The 14,338-nt window shown below is 38.0% G+C and overlaps 2 protein-coding genes across 6 annotated transcripts in view; one reads left to right on the top strand and one right to left on the bottom strand.

Moving 5' to 3' along the window:
- LOC125853694 (RGS1-HXK1-interacting protein 1) overlaps window positions 1-14,338 on the bottom strand; it is a 1,101,770-nt gene that overhangs the window by 609,542 nt on the left and 477,890 nt on the right. The window lies entirely within an intron of this gene.
- Window positions 10,919-11,551, top strand: LOC125855450 (uncharacterized). Its single transcript, XM_049535174.1, has 2 exons — window positions 10,919-11,284; window positions 11,411-11,551. Exons 1-2 carry the CDS (start codon window positions 10,919-10,921, stop codon window positions 11,549-11,551), a joined length of 507 nt encoding a protein of 168 aa, XP_049391131.1.

The following is a 14,338-nucleotide window of genomic DNA, read 5'->3' as shown; positions in this document are numbered from 1 at the left end:
TGCTAAATTTGTGTTATACTGCTTTTTGTGGAAGGTTTGAGTTTGTGGCTCGTTGCTTTTAATTGCAAATGATTTTTGACTCTTTGGAAAAGTTTTGCCACCTCTTGTATGTGTTGAATGTGGCTATTCTCTTGCAGATTTGAGTCTCAATTTTGATCAATATCGATGACTCAAATAGTGCTCATAATTGAACAAACATGAATGTGCGGCTATGATGAGACCAAGTGAAGTTACATAGACAATATGTGAACTATTTGCGTCTCGTTGTCACTAGCCAATTATCAAATCGATTCTCTTGTGATGAATGTTGACTAGCGAAAGTGTAGAGTCTTGTTTGACTCTGGGTTCAATGCCTTCTATGATGAGCTTACTGTAAACCATGCATGATAACACCTAGAATTTACCCTGTTAGTCTGGTCGACTAAGTAAAACTATCTCTTGATATGATCTTAGGCAACTTCAAAGAGTGTGAGCCAATTTGACATATACCTCTTTTGTGGCCTACCTTGTGAGTGTGTCTGAACCTCTTTTGAACTCCTCTTGAGCCTTACCTTTCTTTGGAAGAAACTTGATGAAAACATGACCTCTTTTAATCCACTACCTATAATCCTTTGGATTTGCGGTTGATTGAATAGCCAACTTAAGCAAAAAGCCTAAGTTGGGGGTGTGGTGAAAAGTAAAGGGCAGGTCAAGAAGTGCAAGGAAAGTCTCCTTTAGCCCATGGTGTTGAGAAAAATTGAACCCCTCCATACAAAAAAAGAGAGAAAGAGAAGAAAACAATGAAACAGAAAAAGTCGTGGAATAAAGTACAAAAGAAATAGGGTTTTCGAACAATCCATTGAAAGTGCATAATGGGATGACTTAAGAGCACTAAAGAAAATGATGAAAGAAGAGGAAAAGATGTGTTGTGAGCTCCACATTTGATGAGGACAAAAGTCACTGAACCTAAATGACCATACCTTTGCACTGAGCCCCTTTACAAGCCTTGAAAAGACCTTTTTGATCTTGAGTGAGCTGAAACAATTGTCAATTGGAAATTATGGGCAAATCTATGGGTGAAATCATGCATAGTGTTCTTCTTTGTGAGTGTGATCGTTGCATTTGATTTCGGAACTTTAAATGATTAAACCATTGTGTGTGAAGATGGAATCATTATTTGTGTGAAGGCATTTGATTTCCTTTGTTGAGCTTGAACTTGCATTTAAAGCAAGTATAGTGAGCTTGAAGATCTTTGATAATGGTGTGTCACAACTTGAATCTTTGAGTACACAATTGATCCTTGCATGAGTAAGTTGTGTCTTATGTGTGCATTCATGATTGAGCCTTCTGTAGCACTATTTGAGACATCCTTTTTGAACTGCTGAACTTGAGTTTTACTTGAGGACAAACAAAAGTTTAAGTTGGGGTTGTTGATGAGCCCACAATTTGGACTCATTTAGGGCTATATTTTGATTTAATTAGTGTCCTCAAATGAATAGTTTGTCTCAATATCTGATGTAAATCCTTAAGTTTCAAGTATTTAACTTGAGAGACAAAAAATGAATGCTATCGAGCAAAAAGGAACAAAGCAGCTAAAAGAAAGAGGAAAAGACGGCCTGAAGATCGCCTAATGCATTAGTCGAGTCGCCAAATAGCCTTAACCTCACCCAAAGTTCCAGTTTGCTCAGCCTTGAAGGAAAAGATCTAGTTGGCGATGAAAGGGAGTAGTCGGCGCATAGCCAAAATATCCGCGAAGTAACACCATATCGCCCAATGATTCAAAATGCAAATATGTTGAAGGCAAATGCTTAAAGGCAATGAACCAGACCAAAGGGCGGATTGTCGAGTGCATCAGCAATCCGGACTAACTATCCAGTGATCTTTCGCAGCACAAATTTTTGAAAACTATAAATACTCATTTAATTTTGTTCCTTATCAATCAAGTTGTACAGAAATTTAGGAAGACTTAAAATATTTCAGTTTTTAGTTCTTAGAGTTTTTGGGAGACATTGTTCTTGAGCTTGAAGATTTGAAGATTGCCAACTCTATGAAATTGGAAGTAGGTGTTAGAGATTCTTTATTCTGGACTCATTTGAAGTGAATATAAATCATACCCAGTTGATGTTCTTGGGGTGTGATTTTGTGAATATGGGTTAAATTTCCTGGTGGGTATTGCTTATTGTAAGTCTATTTGTTGTCAAAATGTTATTTTGTTTAGTAGTTGTCGTTGAACTTAATTGAATTGTAGTTGCAAATATGATTTCATCTTAATGTTTTTGGCTTGCTCGAGAGAGAGGTTTTAAAACAAAGCCTACTAAATTGATAGCCGGTGGTTATTTGGTCGTCGTGGGTTTAGCTCGAGAGAGTGAATCCTAGACACATTCAGCTCGAGAGAGTGAATGGGCTACTGTGGAGACTATGCTTAAATGCTGCAACTCGGTGTTCAAGAGAAATCGAGTTGATTCGGGATAAGTTGCTCTAGAAAGAATTTACCCCTACTAAAGTCTAGCCTAGTTACAAATATTCAGCGATTTACTATCAATAGCTTTTACCCAGTAGTATATTTTATCCCATTTCGTATCACATTCCAAGAATCCCATCTCCCAATCTTGTATCTTTATATTTTTGCTATCTTTACCAATTAGTTGAATACAAACCCCCCCATTGATAATTGACATTCGTGTCACCCTTTGATTTATCAAGTTTTTACTCATTAATATTTATAGCTATGGTTGATTAGAACATAATTTTACTTTTCTATTTGATTGTCGACCAGTAACTACTCCCTTAGAACTCGACCCCAACCCATTCAGTTGGGTTATATTACTACACGCGGCTGTTGAGACTTGAATTAGAAGTTGTGTATTTGATAACATCATACACCAGAGGGTGTGACCCTCGGTGAGGGTGACATACCGTAGTTCCTTACACGGTTTGTGGACCCATTTGTGGTTCCCAAACTTTTTGCAGTTCTCCCTGACTAAGGTCTGAGGTGTTACAAAGGAAATTGCATCCGTTAAAGTATTATGGAGGAATCAAGGAGTAGAGGGTTTGACTTAAGAGGCCAAGGCCGATATGAAGTGATGTTATCCCCATCTCTTCCCCTCTGACCCCACTGTAGCTTGAGGTATTTAGTTCCTCATGGTACATCCTTATGTCTTAGTCATTTTCATGTATCCTCATGCATTCATGCTTTTGAAAATTTTGATTTTCGAGAAAATGAGGTAACTTGATTGATTTCTCCATGTATATGTGCATTTGAGTATGAGCTACATATAGGCCTTGATTATGCTTTAGCTTGGAGTCAATTTTTCCTCCTCGAATATGTGAATTTATGTGATTGCATTCATGTTGGTAATTTAGATCTTCTTCCTACCCTCCTTACGATGTCTTGTATTCCATTCAAGGATGAATGTTCCCAAGGGAGAGATATTGTAACACCTTAGATTTTGCAAAGAAGGAAAATGCTAATTTTTGGTGGGTATTTGTGTCTATGGGACTCATCTACGGTCCGTAGAACTTTCTATGGGTCTTAGTTGGCAATAGTAGAAAGTGGGAAAATAATTTTTTTAAAAAATTTCAGTACCCTTTTTACTATTCACCGGGATGGCCCATAATTACATGTATGAGTCATAAATGGGTCTCATAGATGACCCCTAGACATAGTGAAATTTTAAAGATCAAAGTTAGTTTCTACGATTGGCATGTACAGACCATAGAAAGACCTACGAACCGTAAATGGGATCCGTCAAATAGTTTGCCATTTAAGATACTTTGATCATTTTCTACGGTTGACCAGTAGGGTCTGTAGTCCATTGGTCCACACCGTAGATAGGGGTCGGTAGTTATTTTTAAGGGCTTTTTAGTCTTTTCCCTAATCGAGTAATGACTAAACAAGGTCATTTTGATCCCAATTCTATGCCCAATATAAATCTTCTAAGCCTAAAAACTAACCATTATAAATCACTTTTCTAAAATTCCTAAATCCCCTCTAAGATCACCCCCAAATTTCTCTCAAGAACTATGGAAGGAGATAGGAAGGATTTGGCTTGAAAAGATACAATTACCCTTTATTGTGGCCATTGATTGATAAGGTATGATGGTATTCACCTATTGGGTGTTTTCCTCCAAATGTTTTCTAAATTCTCCACTTTTTACAAGTTAGATTCTCCAATGAAAGTTAGGATTTTATTCAATATTCATGGATTCTTTTTCAATTATGATTCAATTGACTGTTTCTATCTTTTCATGCATGAATTGAAGTAATTACATGATTTTGAGTTGAATTTACATGAACCCATGCATGGTCCATGATATCTAGACTATGATCATATGATGAAGTTTATGAACTATAAAAGATGAACTTATGAAGATATCCATGTTTCTTAATGAAATTAATATAAATGATTTAAGGTTGCTTTGAGAGTAATGCATCGCTGTTATTGTTGTTTTTGTGAAACGATTTCCCACATACCACTCAAAAGAAGATTGTTAAAGTTGTTTTTTACAAAAAGGATTCATAAGGTTGAAATGTTTTCTCACATAACTTGAATCCAGATTAAGGAGCTATTCTAAAATGAATTATATCTTGGATTGACTACTTAACTGTGCCTTTCTATATATAATAAGATAAATATTATTAATGACTATTTCATGGGAGTCATGCTTAGCACCAACTGGACGAGTGGCAATTACCCATGTCCAACAACTATGTGTCCAGTTTGGATGGAAGTTTATGTTTATTACCTCGGCAAGTAAGGAAATACCTTTTTGTGTGGGATAGACACCATATTCCATGTTATAGCCGTCATGGTCTATGTTGGTTAAAGATAAACATCCCATAATAATAATCTTAGGTTACTTTTTAAAGTTTCTCACATGTGTTTTATAAGATGTTTAGCTTGCATTGAACATGATCACCACTTATGATTTCTAAAATGTTCTTTTATGATTTAGCATGGTCATTGAATGTCATATAAACTTCTTTTAGCATGATTTCATAGGGTTCAACGCTCCTATCCCCCATACTCGTGGCTAGTTGATTCATTTGATATTCTGAAAATTGGCGAGTCTTCATGATCCGAGGGCCAAGATTCTTTTATTGCTTTCATGTCATTTTCGTTTTTAGACTTTGTATGGGATGTATGGGTTACCTCCCAATCACTTCCTTTATGGTGTAATTGATGGATTTGAAACTTATGTTTAGACTTCTGCTTTTGTCAAACTCTTTTGTATGAAATGTTATCTTTTAAGTTCTTTACTTCTATTATCTTGTATGATGTATATTATGTGGCTTGTATAGGGCCTCTTGGGATTCTATATGCCATGTTACACCTAGTGTGTACTTTGGGTCGTGAGACTGGAGCCTAATGTATAACCCTAAGCATGATAAAAAGTTGAGTGATGGTCGTTTGGAGATCCGGATCCATAACACGTCCAGGTGTTGGTTAGGCTAGCCCTGGCCCCAATTGGTGAACATGAACATGCACTACTTGAGGGTCCATTGATAGCTCTAGATACCTCTCTCTATCTGGGGATAGGGTTGCAGCTTTGTCCTACTATACTTTTAATCATTCAAGTAGGAGCTATATCAAAGGAGAAATCACCAAAGTAAAATTATAATTCCTTATTGGGCGAGTGTGGTCTTCAAAAATAAAGACCAGACAAAAATCCTTGTTCGCAAACATTGTCACAAGGGCAACTAATATGGACGATCAACATTTAGACGGTCATGCGAACATGAATGGTAAGGAACCAGGGCATTAAGAACCGAAGGGTCCCTGCAAATATGGAGAGAAGGGAACCAGCCCATCACAAACAAGATATGGATCCCACAAACTCATTGGATAGATTCATTAGTCTCTATAAATGTGGCTCTTTGCATACTATTGTAAAGTAAAAATGTTTCCTGCTTTAGCTAATGCACATCAACTATTTTTGGCAACTTAAACCTTGTACATGCAAATAAGATATTCAACCTAGTCAAATATGACATTCGAAACTCAACAAAGTTGTTGAAACTTTCATTTGAGGTTATGTCTACAAAAAGTGGATTCCACACCCAAACTTTGTTCTAAGCTAATCTACAAGAGGGCTCATAATTAGCTCACGATCCTCGATATCTGCACGAAGGGTTGTTCTAGACTAAACTTGACAATCCAGAGCTAACGTCACTGACATAATTCTCATTTGGACATGTTTACTAAGAATTTTGACTAAGGTAAAATTTAGGCCAAAGGTTAAAAGCTAAAACCCCTAATGACACAGACTCGCACCAAGAGCCTCGGGATATGAGTCAACTATGCCACTAGCCTAATATGACGCTTGTGGAGCTGATGAAACCATTAAAATTGCATTTTGATACCATGTTCCTAAACTTTTGATCAAAATCAACCATTTCAGCTTCAAAAGCTCCAAAGAATAAAACTTTGCAAACAAATGAAATGGATGACCATGTGACCAAACTATCAGTCCTATGAAGAGTTAGGTCATTATAGGAACACTTTAAACAACAAAAAGAAGGCATAAACACAGAAATCACATAGAGGATGATTACAATATCGTTTATAATTCTATAGAAAATCAAAAACATAAGTTTCATAAATTAATATAATTGGTAACATTACTCCATTAATTAGTGCATTAGTCTAGGAGTTGTGCATTTAATGGTAACAACCAAAATTATATATTTTATACAATTAAGCCAAACTTTATTACTAAAAAAGGGGAAAATAGTGATGCTTCTCATACTTACTTCAATATCTCTCCCTCACACATAGGGGAATGGTTAGAATCGATCAAGCTTATTGATGTACCATGTGTTTTTGGTACTATTGATACATTTCACTTAGTATTTGTGAATGTCTAGGGCATTTTTGTGTTAGTTTTATGTGTTTTTTTTATGTAATTTCAGGAAATAAACTAAGGCGTGAAAAGATGAAGATGTAGCTGAGGAAAGTGCTGAAAAAGAGCCACCTACCGAGGCACCTAGGGACCGTAGGATGAGTGACTCCTCGTAGATAAAGGTCATGGGATGAGCAGGCATAGGATGATTGAAGCTCATGGAAATCTGACAAAGTGTGGAACAACGGTGGGGACTGACAGACTGTCAAACGACTTACGGTCCGTCCTGCAACTCCGTAGAAGTGAATAGATGAGTGGTTCTAGTACTTGAGTTGAAATAATCTAAGTATAAAGTGATGGAAGTAACTGATGATCCGTCGTCTCACTGACGGACCGTGCTGCTGGTTTGTGGAAGCTGACTTGGAAGGTTGATTTTTGAAGATTTCAAATCGGCAAAGTATGGATCCACGGAAGAGACCTACAGACCGTCATTTGACTTACGGACCGTAGGTCAGCCTCGTGGAATGGAGACGCGTCCTGCTGTTTTATTTCCTTATTTTGTTTCCCTTTTATTTTAGGATTTGTTTTCTATAAATAGGGTATGAAAACTTCATTTGTTAGGGTGAGAATTTGTTACTTTTACTCTAGTTCTTGACATGGGGAGATTAACTTGCAACTTTAGCAATTCTTGATTTCCTAAGTTCGTGTTTGAAAATTTTGGTGTTGCAATTCAAGTTGAATTTCTGGGTTTATTATTTTTCTTATCTAAATTCATAATTCTTTCATCTAAAACAATGAATTGTGTTCATATGATTATGGGTAACTAAATTCCACAACTAGGGTTGTGGGAACCATGAGCGAATAACAAGTATGAATAGTAAATAAGCAATTATTGAATAGTGTTTTGCATGCAGCGATAATTCTTTTGTTTAAAAGTCTGATTAATGGTGCGCAACGTTAGAACTCGCCTTGTTGCTACTTCCCGGACCAGGGAGGTAATCAACAAGGAAAGAATTATCAATATAGATTTAGTGTGATACTATCTAATAGTCTAGTGTCGATTGGTGAGAATTAATAACTAAGCCAAACTTCGATGTGATGTCTATATGAGGTAAAGGTAAGGATTAGTAAATTATACACACGTAGCCAGATCAAGGTGCGGGGTGAAATTCTCTAGATGTCGGACCAATGATTTAGAGATACCTAGCTTATCACTTTGCATGTAGTACACTAGGAAATGATTGCTTTTACTAGGATCACTCAATTATGAGCTTATAGGGAACACGNAGGGTATGAAAACCTCATTTTTTAGGGTGAGAATTTATTACTTTTACTCTAGTTCTTGACATGGGGAGATTAACTTGCAACTTTAGCAATTCTTAATTTCCTAAGTTCGTGTTTGAAATTTTTGGTGTTGCAATTCAAGTTGAATTTCTGGGTTTATTATTTTTCTTATGTAAATTCATAATTCTTTCATCTAAAACAATGAATTATGTTCATATGATTATGTGTAACTAAACTCCACAACTAGGGTTGTGGGAACCACGAGCGAATAACAAGTATGAATAGTAAATAAGCAATTCTTGAATAGTGTTTTGCATGCAGCGATAATTCTTTTGTTTAAAAGTCTGATTAATGGTGCGCAACGTTAGAACTCGTCTTGTTGCTACTTCCCGGACCAGGGAGGTAATCAACAAGGAAAGAATTATCAACATAGATTTAGTGTGATACTATCTAATAGTCTAGTGTCGATTGGTGAGAATTAATAACTAAGCCAAACATCGATGTGATGTCTATATGAGGTAAAGGTAAGGATTAGTAAATTATACACACGTAGCCAGATCAAGGTGCGGGGTGAAATTCTCTAGATGTCGGACCAATGATTTAGAGATACCTAGCTTATCACTTTGCATGTAGTACACTAGGAAATGATTGCTTTTACTAGGATCACTCAATTATGAGCTTATAGGGAACACGTATACCCTAGTTAATTCTCTTATCTTGATAATAACCAAAATTGACTTTTGTTTATTGATCACTTACTGAATTCTTACATTTATTTTCCTTGTGGGATCGACCCCAACCTACAAGTTGGGTTCTTTACTTGATAACGATCGCTTAAGCTTCTTTAGGGAGGTGTAATTTGAGCGTATCAAATTTTGGCGCCGCTACCGGGGAATTTTGCTTTTCGAATTATTTTAACTACATTATTGAACTTTAGTCAAATATTTCTTAATTTTACTTTTTCTTTTTATTTTTGTGTCTCTCAGGTTTTGACTTTAGTGTATGCCAAGTACATGGAGCCAGGGTGAATCACTTATGCCTTACGATCCAGAGTGTAACCGAACTTTGTGAAGAATGAACAATCAAGGAGTTCAAGTTAATCCTATCAGAGGCAATCTAGGTGATGAAGTTGAGTTGCAACCTCCGAGGGTAGTTGGTGGAGACAACCAGGTTCTAGCTGAAAGTCATCTGGGAGATGTAGTGAGTGTGCATGGACCAGCAGGCCCACAACTGCATGACAACTATAGGAGCAACATCAATATTGCTGACTCTGATAGACCTCTTGTCATGTCCCTTTTGCCTCCGGGGCACACATTTGTAGTGACTAATATCTTGATGTAGATGCTTACATCGAGGGGCTTGTTCTCAGGGTTGCCATCGGAGGACACATATGCTCACATAGCCAAGCCAAGGGTGGTTTCCACGAGTTGTGTAGGTCGACCAGACTTAGTTATGGATATCATCGGATTGCTGGTGCTCCCTCTATCACTGACAGACAATGTTGTTGTATAGTACACTAAGCTTCCTTATAACTCAATCTATACATGGAACCAACTGAAGGATGTGTTCTTAGCAATGTATTATCCAGTGTCCAAGAAGCTCAATCACAAAGATAAGGTCAACAATTTTGTGGCATTACCTGGAGAGTCTGTGAGTATCTCTTGGAATAGGTTCACTGCGTTCATAAGAGGTGTCCCGAATCACCGTATTGATGAGGAGTCACTGAAGGAATATTTCTATCGAGGTCAGGATGACAACAATAAAGTAGTGCTTGATACTATTGCTGGAGGTTCATATGGTGAGTGCACATACACACATATTGTAGAAAAATTGGAGAACATCTCTCACAAAAATAAAGGATGGAGCTCTAGGAGATCGGATATTGGGAGAAACACATTTGCCATTCATGCTACAAACAACCAGTCTGCGGATGAGATTCGTGAGGAGATGGCTCAGATGGGGACCGAGTTGGGGTTTGCATTAACGCATGTGATAGGAGGTGCAGAAAAGGTAAATGTTGTGAACAACTTGACTAGAACTCCACCACCTGTTGAAGAGTGTTACTATGAAGAGGATGCTTATGCGGTAAATGATCAGATGGGGGGTTTCCGACCGAGAGGGTCAGTATGTCTGGGATGGGAACTTCAATCGCGACAACAACTACAATTGCCACAACTATGACAACATAAACGATCGTGTTGGACTTTATGTTCCCCCTCAAAATCGAGAATCTGGTACTAGGGAAGCTGGAGGCAATATTGTGTGTATTGAAGATATGATGCAGAAGATGATGAGAAGGTTTGATGCAACTGATGAGAATGTGAAGGAAATGAGAAACGACTTGTCTGGTATTGGTCAAAAGGTTGATGCCCATGCAGTGTCAATCAAGCATCTGGAGGAGCAGATGATTCAGTTGTCTACTATAGTGAACCTACGTCAACCTGACACTCTTCTTAGCAACACCATCCAGAATCCAAAGAATGATGGTCATTGTATGGCAGTTACTACTCTAGGGGGTAAGCAAACCATTAATCCACCTATGCCGTCTATGGTGGATGTTGAGATTAGAAAAGAAGATGATGTGGCAGAGGTTAGAGAAGAGTCTGAGAATGCAACAGAGAAGGAAGCAGAGATATCTCAGAAAGTAGTCCCCATACCTAGACCTCCACCACCTTTTCCACAGAGGTTAGTGAAAAAGACTGAAGATGGTAAATATCGCAGGTTTATTACTATGTTGAAGCAGCTTTCCATCAACATTCCATTAATAGAAGCCTTGGAGCAAATGCCTGGGTATGCGATGTTTATGAAAGATATGGTGACAAAGAAAAGGTCTATGAGTTTTGAAGAAGGTGATGGATTGCAGCATTGTAGCGCTATCGCTACAAGGTCTCCTGTGCAGACGAAGAAAGATCCTGGTGCCTTAACCATTCTATGTACTATAGGGTTGTTACACTTTGCTAAGGCATTGTGTGATCTTAGTGCTAGTATCAACCTCATGCCACTGTCTATTTATAAGAAGTTGGGTCTAGCGGATCAAAAGCCTACTACGATGCAGTTACTTATGGCCGATCGAACCGTAAAAACACCCATTGGTGTACTCCATGATGTGCTAGTAAAACTGGAGTCATTCATCTTTTCGGTGGATTTTGTGATTCTTGACTGTGAGGTGGATTTGGAGGTTCCCACCATCCTTGGGAGACCATTCCTTGCCACAGGTCGTGCATTGGTTGATATGGAGAAGGGGCAGATGAAGTTCAGACTGAACAATGAAGAAGCAACTTTCAATATTTGTTGGTCCATGAAGAAGAGTGGTGAGCTCCCAACAATATGTGCTATAACTTACAGAGTTGAGAGTAGAACAAAAGTGCAAATTGAAGAGCGACTCGGTGTTAAGGCACTAGCAGCAGTTATGATGAATTTCGATAGTGATAGTATTGAAGAGTAGGATGAGTTGGTAGCTGCACTCAATAGGTGCAAATATCGGTCAAAAGAAAAGAAATATAAGTTAGACATGAAGAATCGCGATTCTCCACCCACGAGACCATCTATTGTGGAGGCACCAAAATTGGAGCTTAAGTTTCTACCACCGCATCTGAGGTATATATTCTTGGGTAGAGATAATACTTTGCCGGTCATCATTGCGGAAACTTTAAATGCGAGACAAGTAAAGTGCTTGGTGATTGTGTTAAAGAGGTTCAAGCGAGCTATAGAGTGGACTATTGCAGATATTATTGGGATACCTCCCGATATTTGTTCTCACAAAATCCAACTCATGCCATATCACAAACCTAGTATTGAGCACCAAAGAAGATTAATTCTGCCTATGCAAGAAGTAGTTAAAAAGGAGATCATCAAGTGCTTGGATGCTGCAGTTATCCATCCCATTGCAGATAGTAGTTGGGTATGTTATGTTCAATGTGTGCCCAAGAAAAGTGGGATAAATGTGGTTCCTAATGAGAGAAACAAGCTTGTTCCGATGCGCCCCGTGACTGGATGGAGAGTCTGCATGGACTACCGAAAGCTAAATGCTTAGACATAAAAGGACCATTTTCGTATGCCATTCATGTATCAAATGTTTGATAGACTTGTTAGTAAGGGTTGGAATTGATTTCTTGATGGTTATTCGGGCTACTATAAGATATCTATAGCTCTGGAAGACAAAGAGGAGACCCCTTTCACTTGCCCTTATGGGACTTTCGCCTTTAAATGGATGCCCTTTGGGTTGTGCTAAGCTCCAACAACCTTCTAGCGTTGTATGATGTGGATATTCTCTGATATGGTGGAGGACACTATTGAGGTATTTATGGATTATTTCTCTTTGGTAGGTGACTCTTTTGATCGATGTCTGAATCATTTGGCTGAGGTGCTTAAAAGGTGTGAAGATTGCAATCTAGTGCTGAATTGGGAGAAGTGCCACTTTATGGTGAAAGAAGGGATAGTTCTAGGTCATTAGATTTCAGAAAAGGACATTGAAGTAGATAAAGAGAAAGTTGAGTTAATAGAAAAACTTCCTCCACCTATTTCTGTAAAAGGTATTAGGAGTTTTCTTTGGCATGCAGGTTTTTATAGGAAGTTCATCAAAGATTTCTCAAAAATTACACATCTTTTGTGCAAATTGCTCGAGAAAGAGTGTAAGTTCCATTTTGATGATGCTTGTCTAAGAGCATTTCGAGAGTTTAAGAAGAAGTTAGTCACTGCACCTATCATTATTTCACCGAATTGGGGACAACCTTTTGAGGTAATGTGTGATGCAAGTGGAGTAGTGCTAGGTGTGGTATTGGGACAGAGGCGAGACAAACTTCTCCATCCTATTTACTATGCTAGCAAAGCTCTGAATTTGGCCCAGTATAATTATACTGTGACTGAACAAGAGCTTCTTGCAGTGGTACTAAAGTCATAGTGCATACTGACCATTCTCCATTGAGGTAAATTGATGGCAAAGAAGGATGCAAAACCGAGGTTGATTAGATGGGTATTGGTGCTGCAAGAGTTTTATTTTGTTGTAAAAGATAGAAAGGGGAACGAAAATCAAGTTGCCGATCACTTGTCTAGATTAGAGGAAGAGGCTATCCTAAAGCTTGGAGATATGGCTGAAATTAGTGATACTTTTCCAGATGAACAGTTATTGGCTGCTTTTCATGATCTGATTCATTGGTTCACAGACTTTACTAAATATTTGGCAAGGGATTTGATGCCCCCGGACTTGTGTTTTCACCAAAGGAAAAATTTTATACATGATGTGAAGAAATTCTTTTGGGATGAGCCTTACTTGGATCATAGTTATGTTGATGGGATTATTCGTCGATGTGTGCCCGAGGTTGAGATGTTGAGTGTACTCAAAGCATCCCATTCATCGCCTGTTGGTGGGCATCATAGTGGTATTCGGACTGTGCATAAGATCTTGCAGTGTGGGTACTACTGGCCTTCCATCCACCAAGATGCTCATGATTTCGCCAAGTCTTGTGATCGTTGCCAAAGAGAAGGAGGTATTTCAAAGAGGGAAGAGCTTCGTATGAATCCTATATTTGTGATAGAGTTGTTTGATGTATGGGGCATTGATTTTATGGGTCCATTTGTGAGTTCACATGGGATGAAGCATATTCTTGTGGGTGGAAGTAGTTTCTTCCAAACAATGAAGGTAAAAGAGTCACCGCATTCTTGAAAAAGAATATCTTCTCCAGATTTGGGTCACCGAGGGAGATTGTCAGTGATGGAGGTTCCCACTTTTTAATTAAGTTGTTCAAGGAGCTACTTGAGAAATATGGTGTCCGCCACAATGTAGTCACTCCTTACCATCTGCAAACTAGTGGGCAAGTTGAAGTGTCCAACAGAGAGATCATATTTTTTTTGGCAAAGACTGTGAATTCTAATAGAACGGATTGGTCAAGGAAGCTTGATGATGCTCTATGGACCTGTCACACAGCTTACAAAACTCCCATAGGTATATCTCCTTACCAACTTGTATATGGGAAATCTTGTCATTTACCGGTGGAACTAGTACATAAGGTGTAACACCCCGAAAATGCTAACAAGAGTCGCATGTCGATAAACCACTGCTTAATTATTACAATATGTTTAATTCACATTTTAGAAACTTGAAATAATGTTATATTTGCAACCTTGCTTAAAATAATTGTCATCATAATTTAATGTATTGTATGGGTGTATTTGCGTAATGTTTTAATTAGAAATATGTATAGCTTTAAAATGAGGTGAAGGATATATATATATA

The sequence above is a fragment of the Solanum stenotomum genome, chromosome 1 (genome assembly GCF_019186545.1).
Source record: "Solanum stenotomum isolate F172 chromosome 1, ASM1918654v1, whole genome shotgun sequence".
Lineage (NCBI taxonomy): Eukaryota > Viridiplantae > Streptophyta > Magnoliopsida > Solanales > Solanaceae > Solanum > Solanum stenotomum.
Note: the sequence above shows the minus strand (reverse complement) of the source record. Positions and strands in the feature narration are given on the sequence as shown.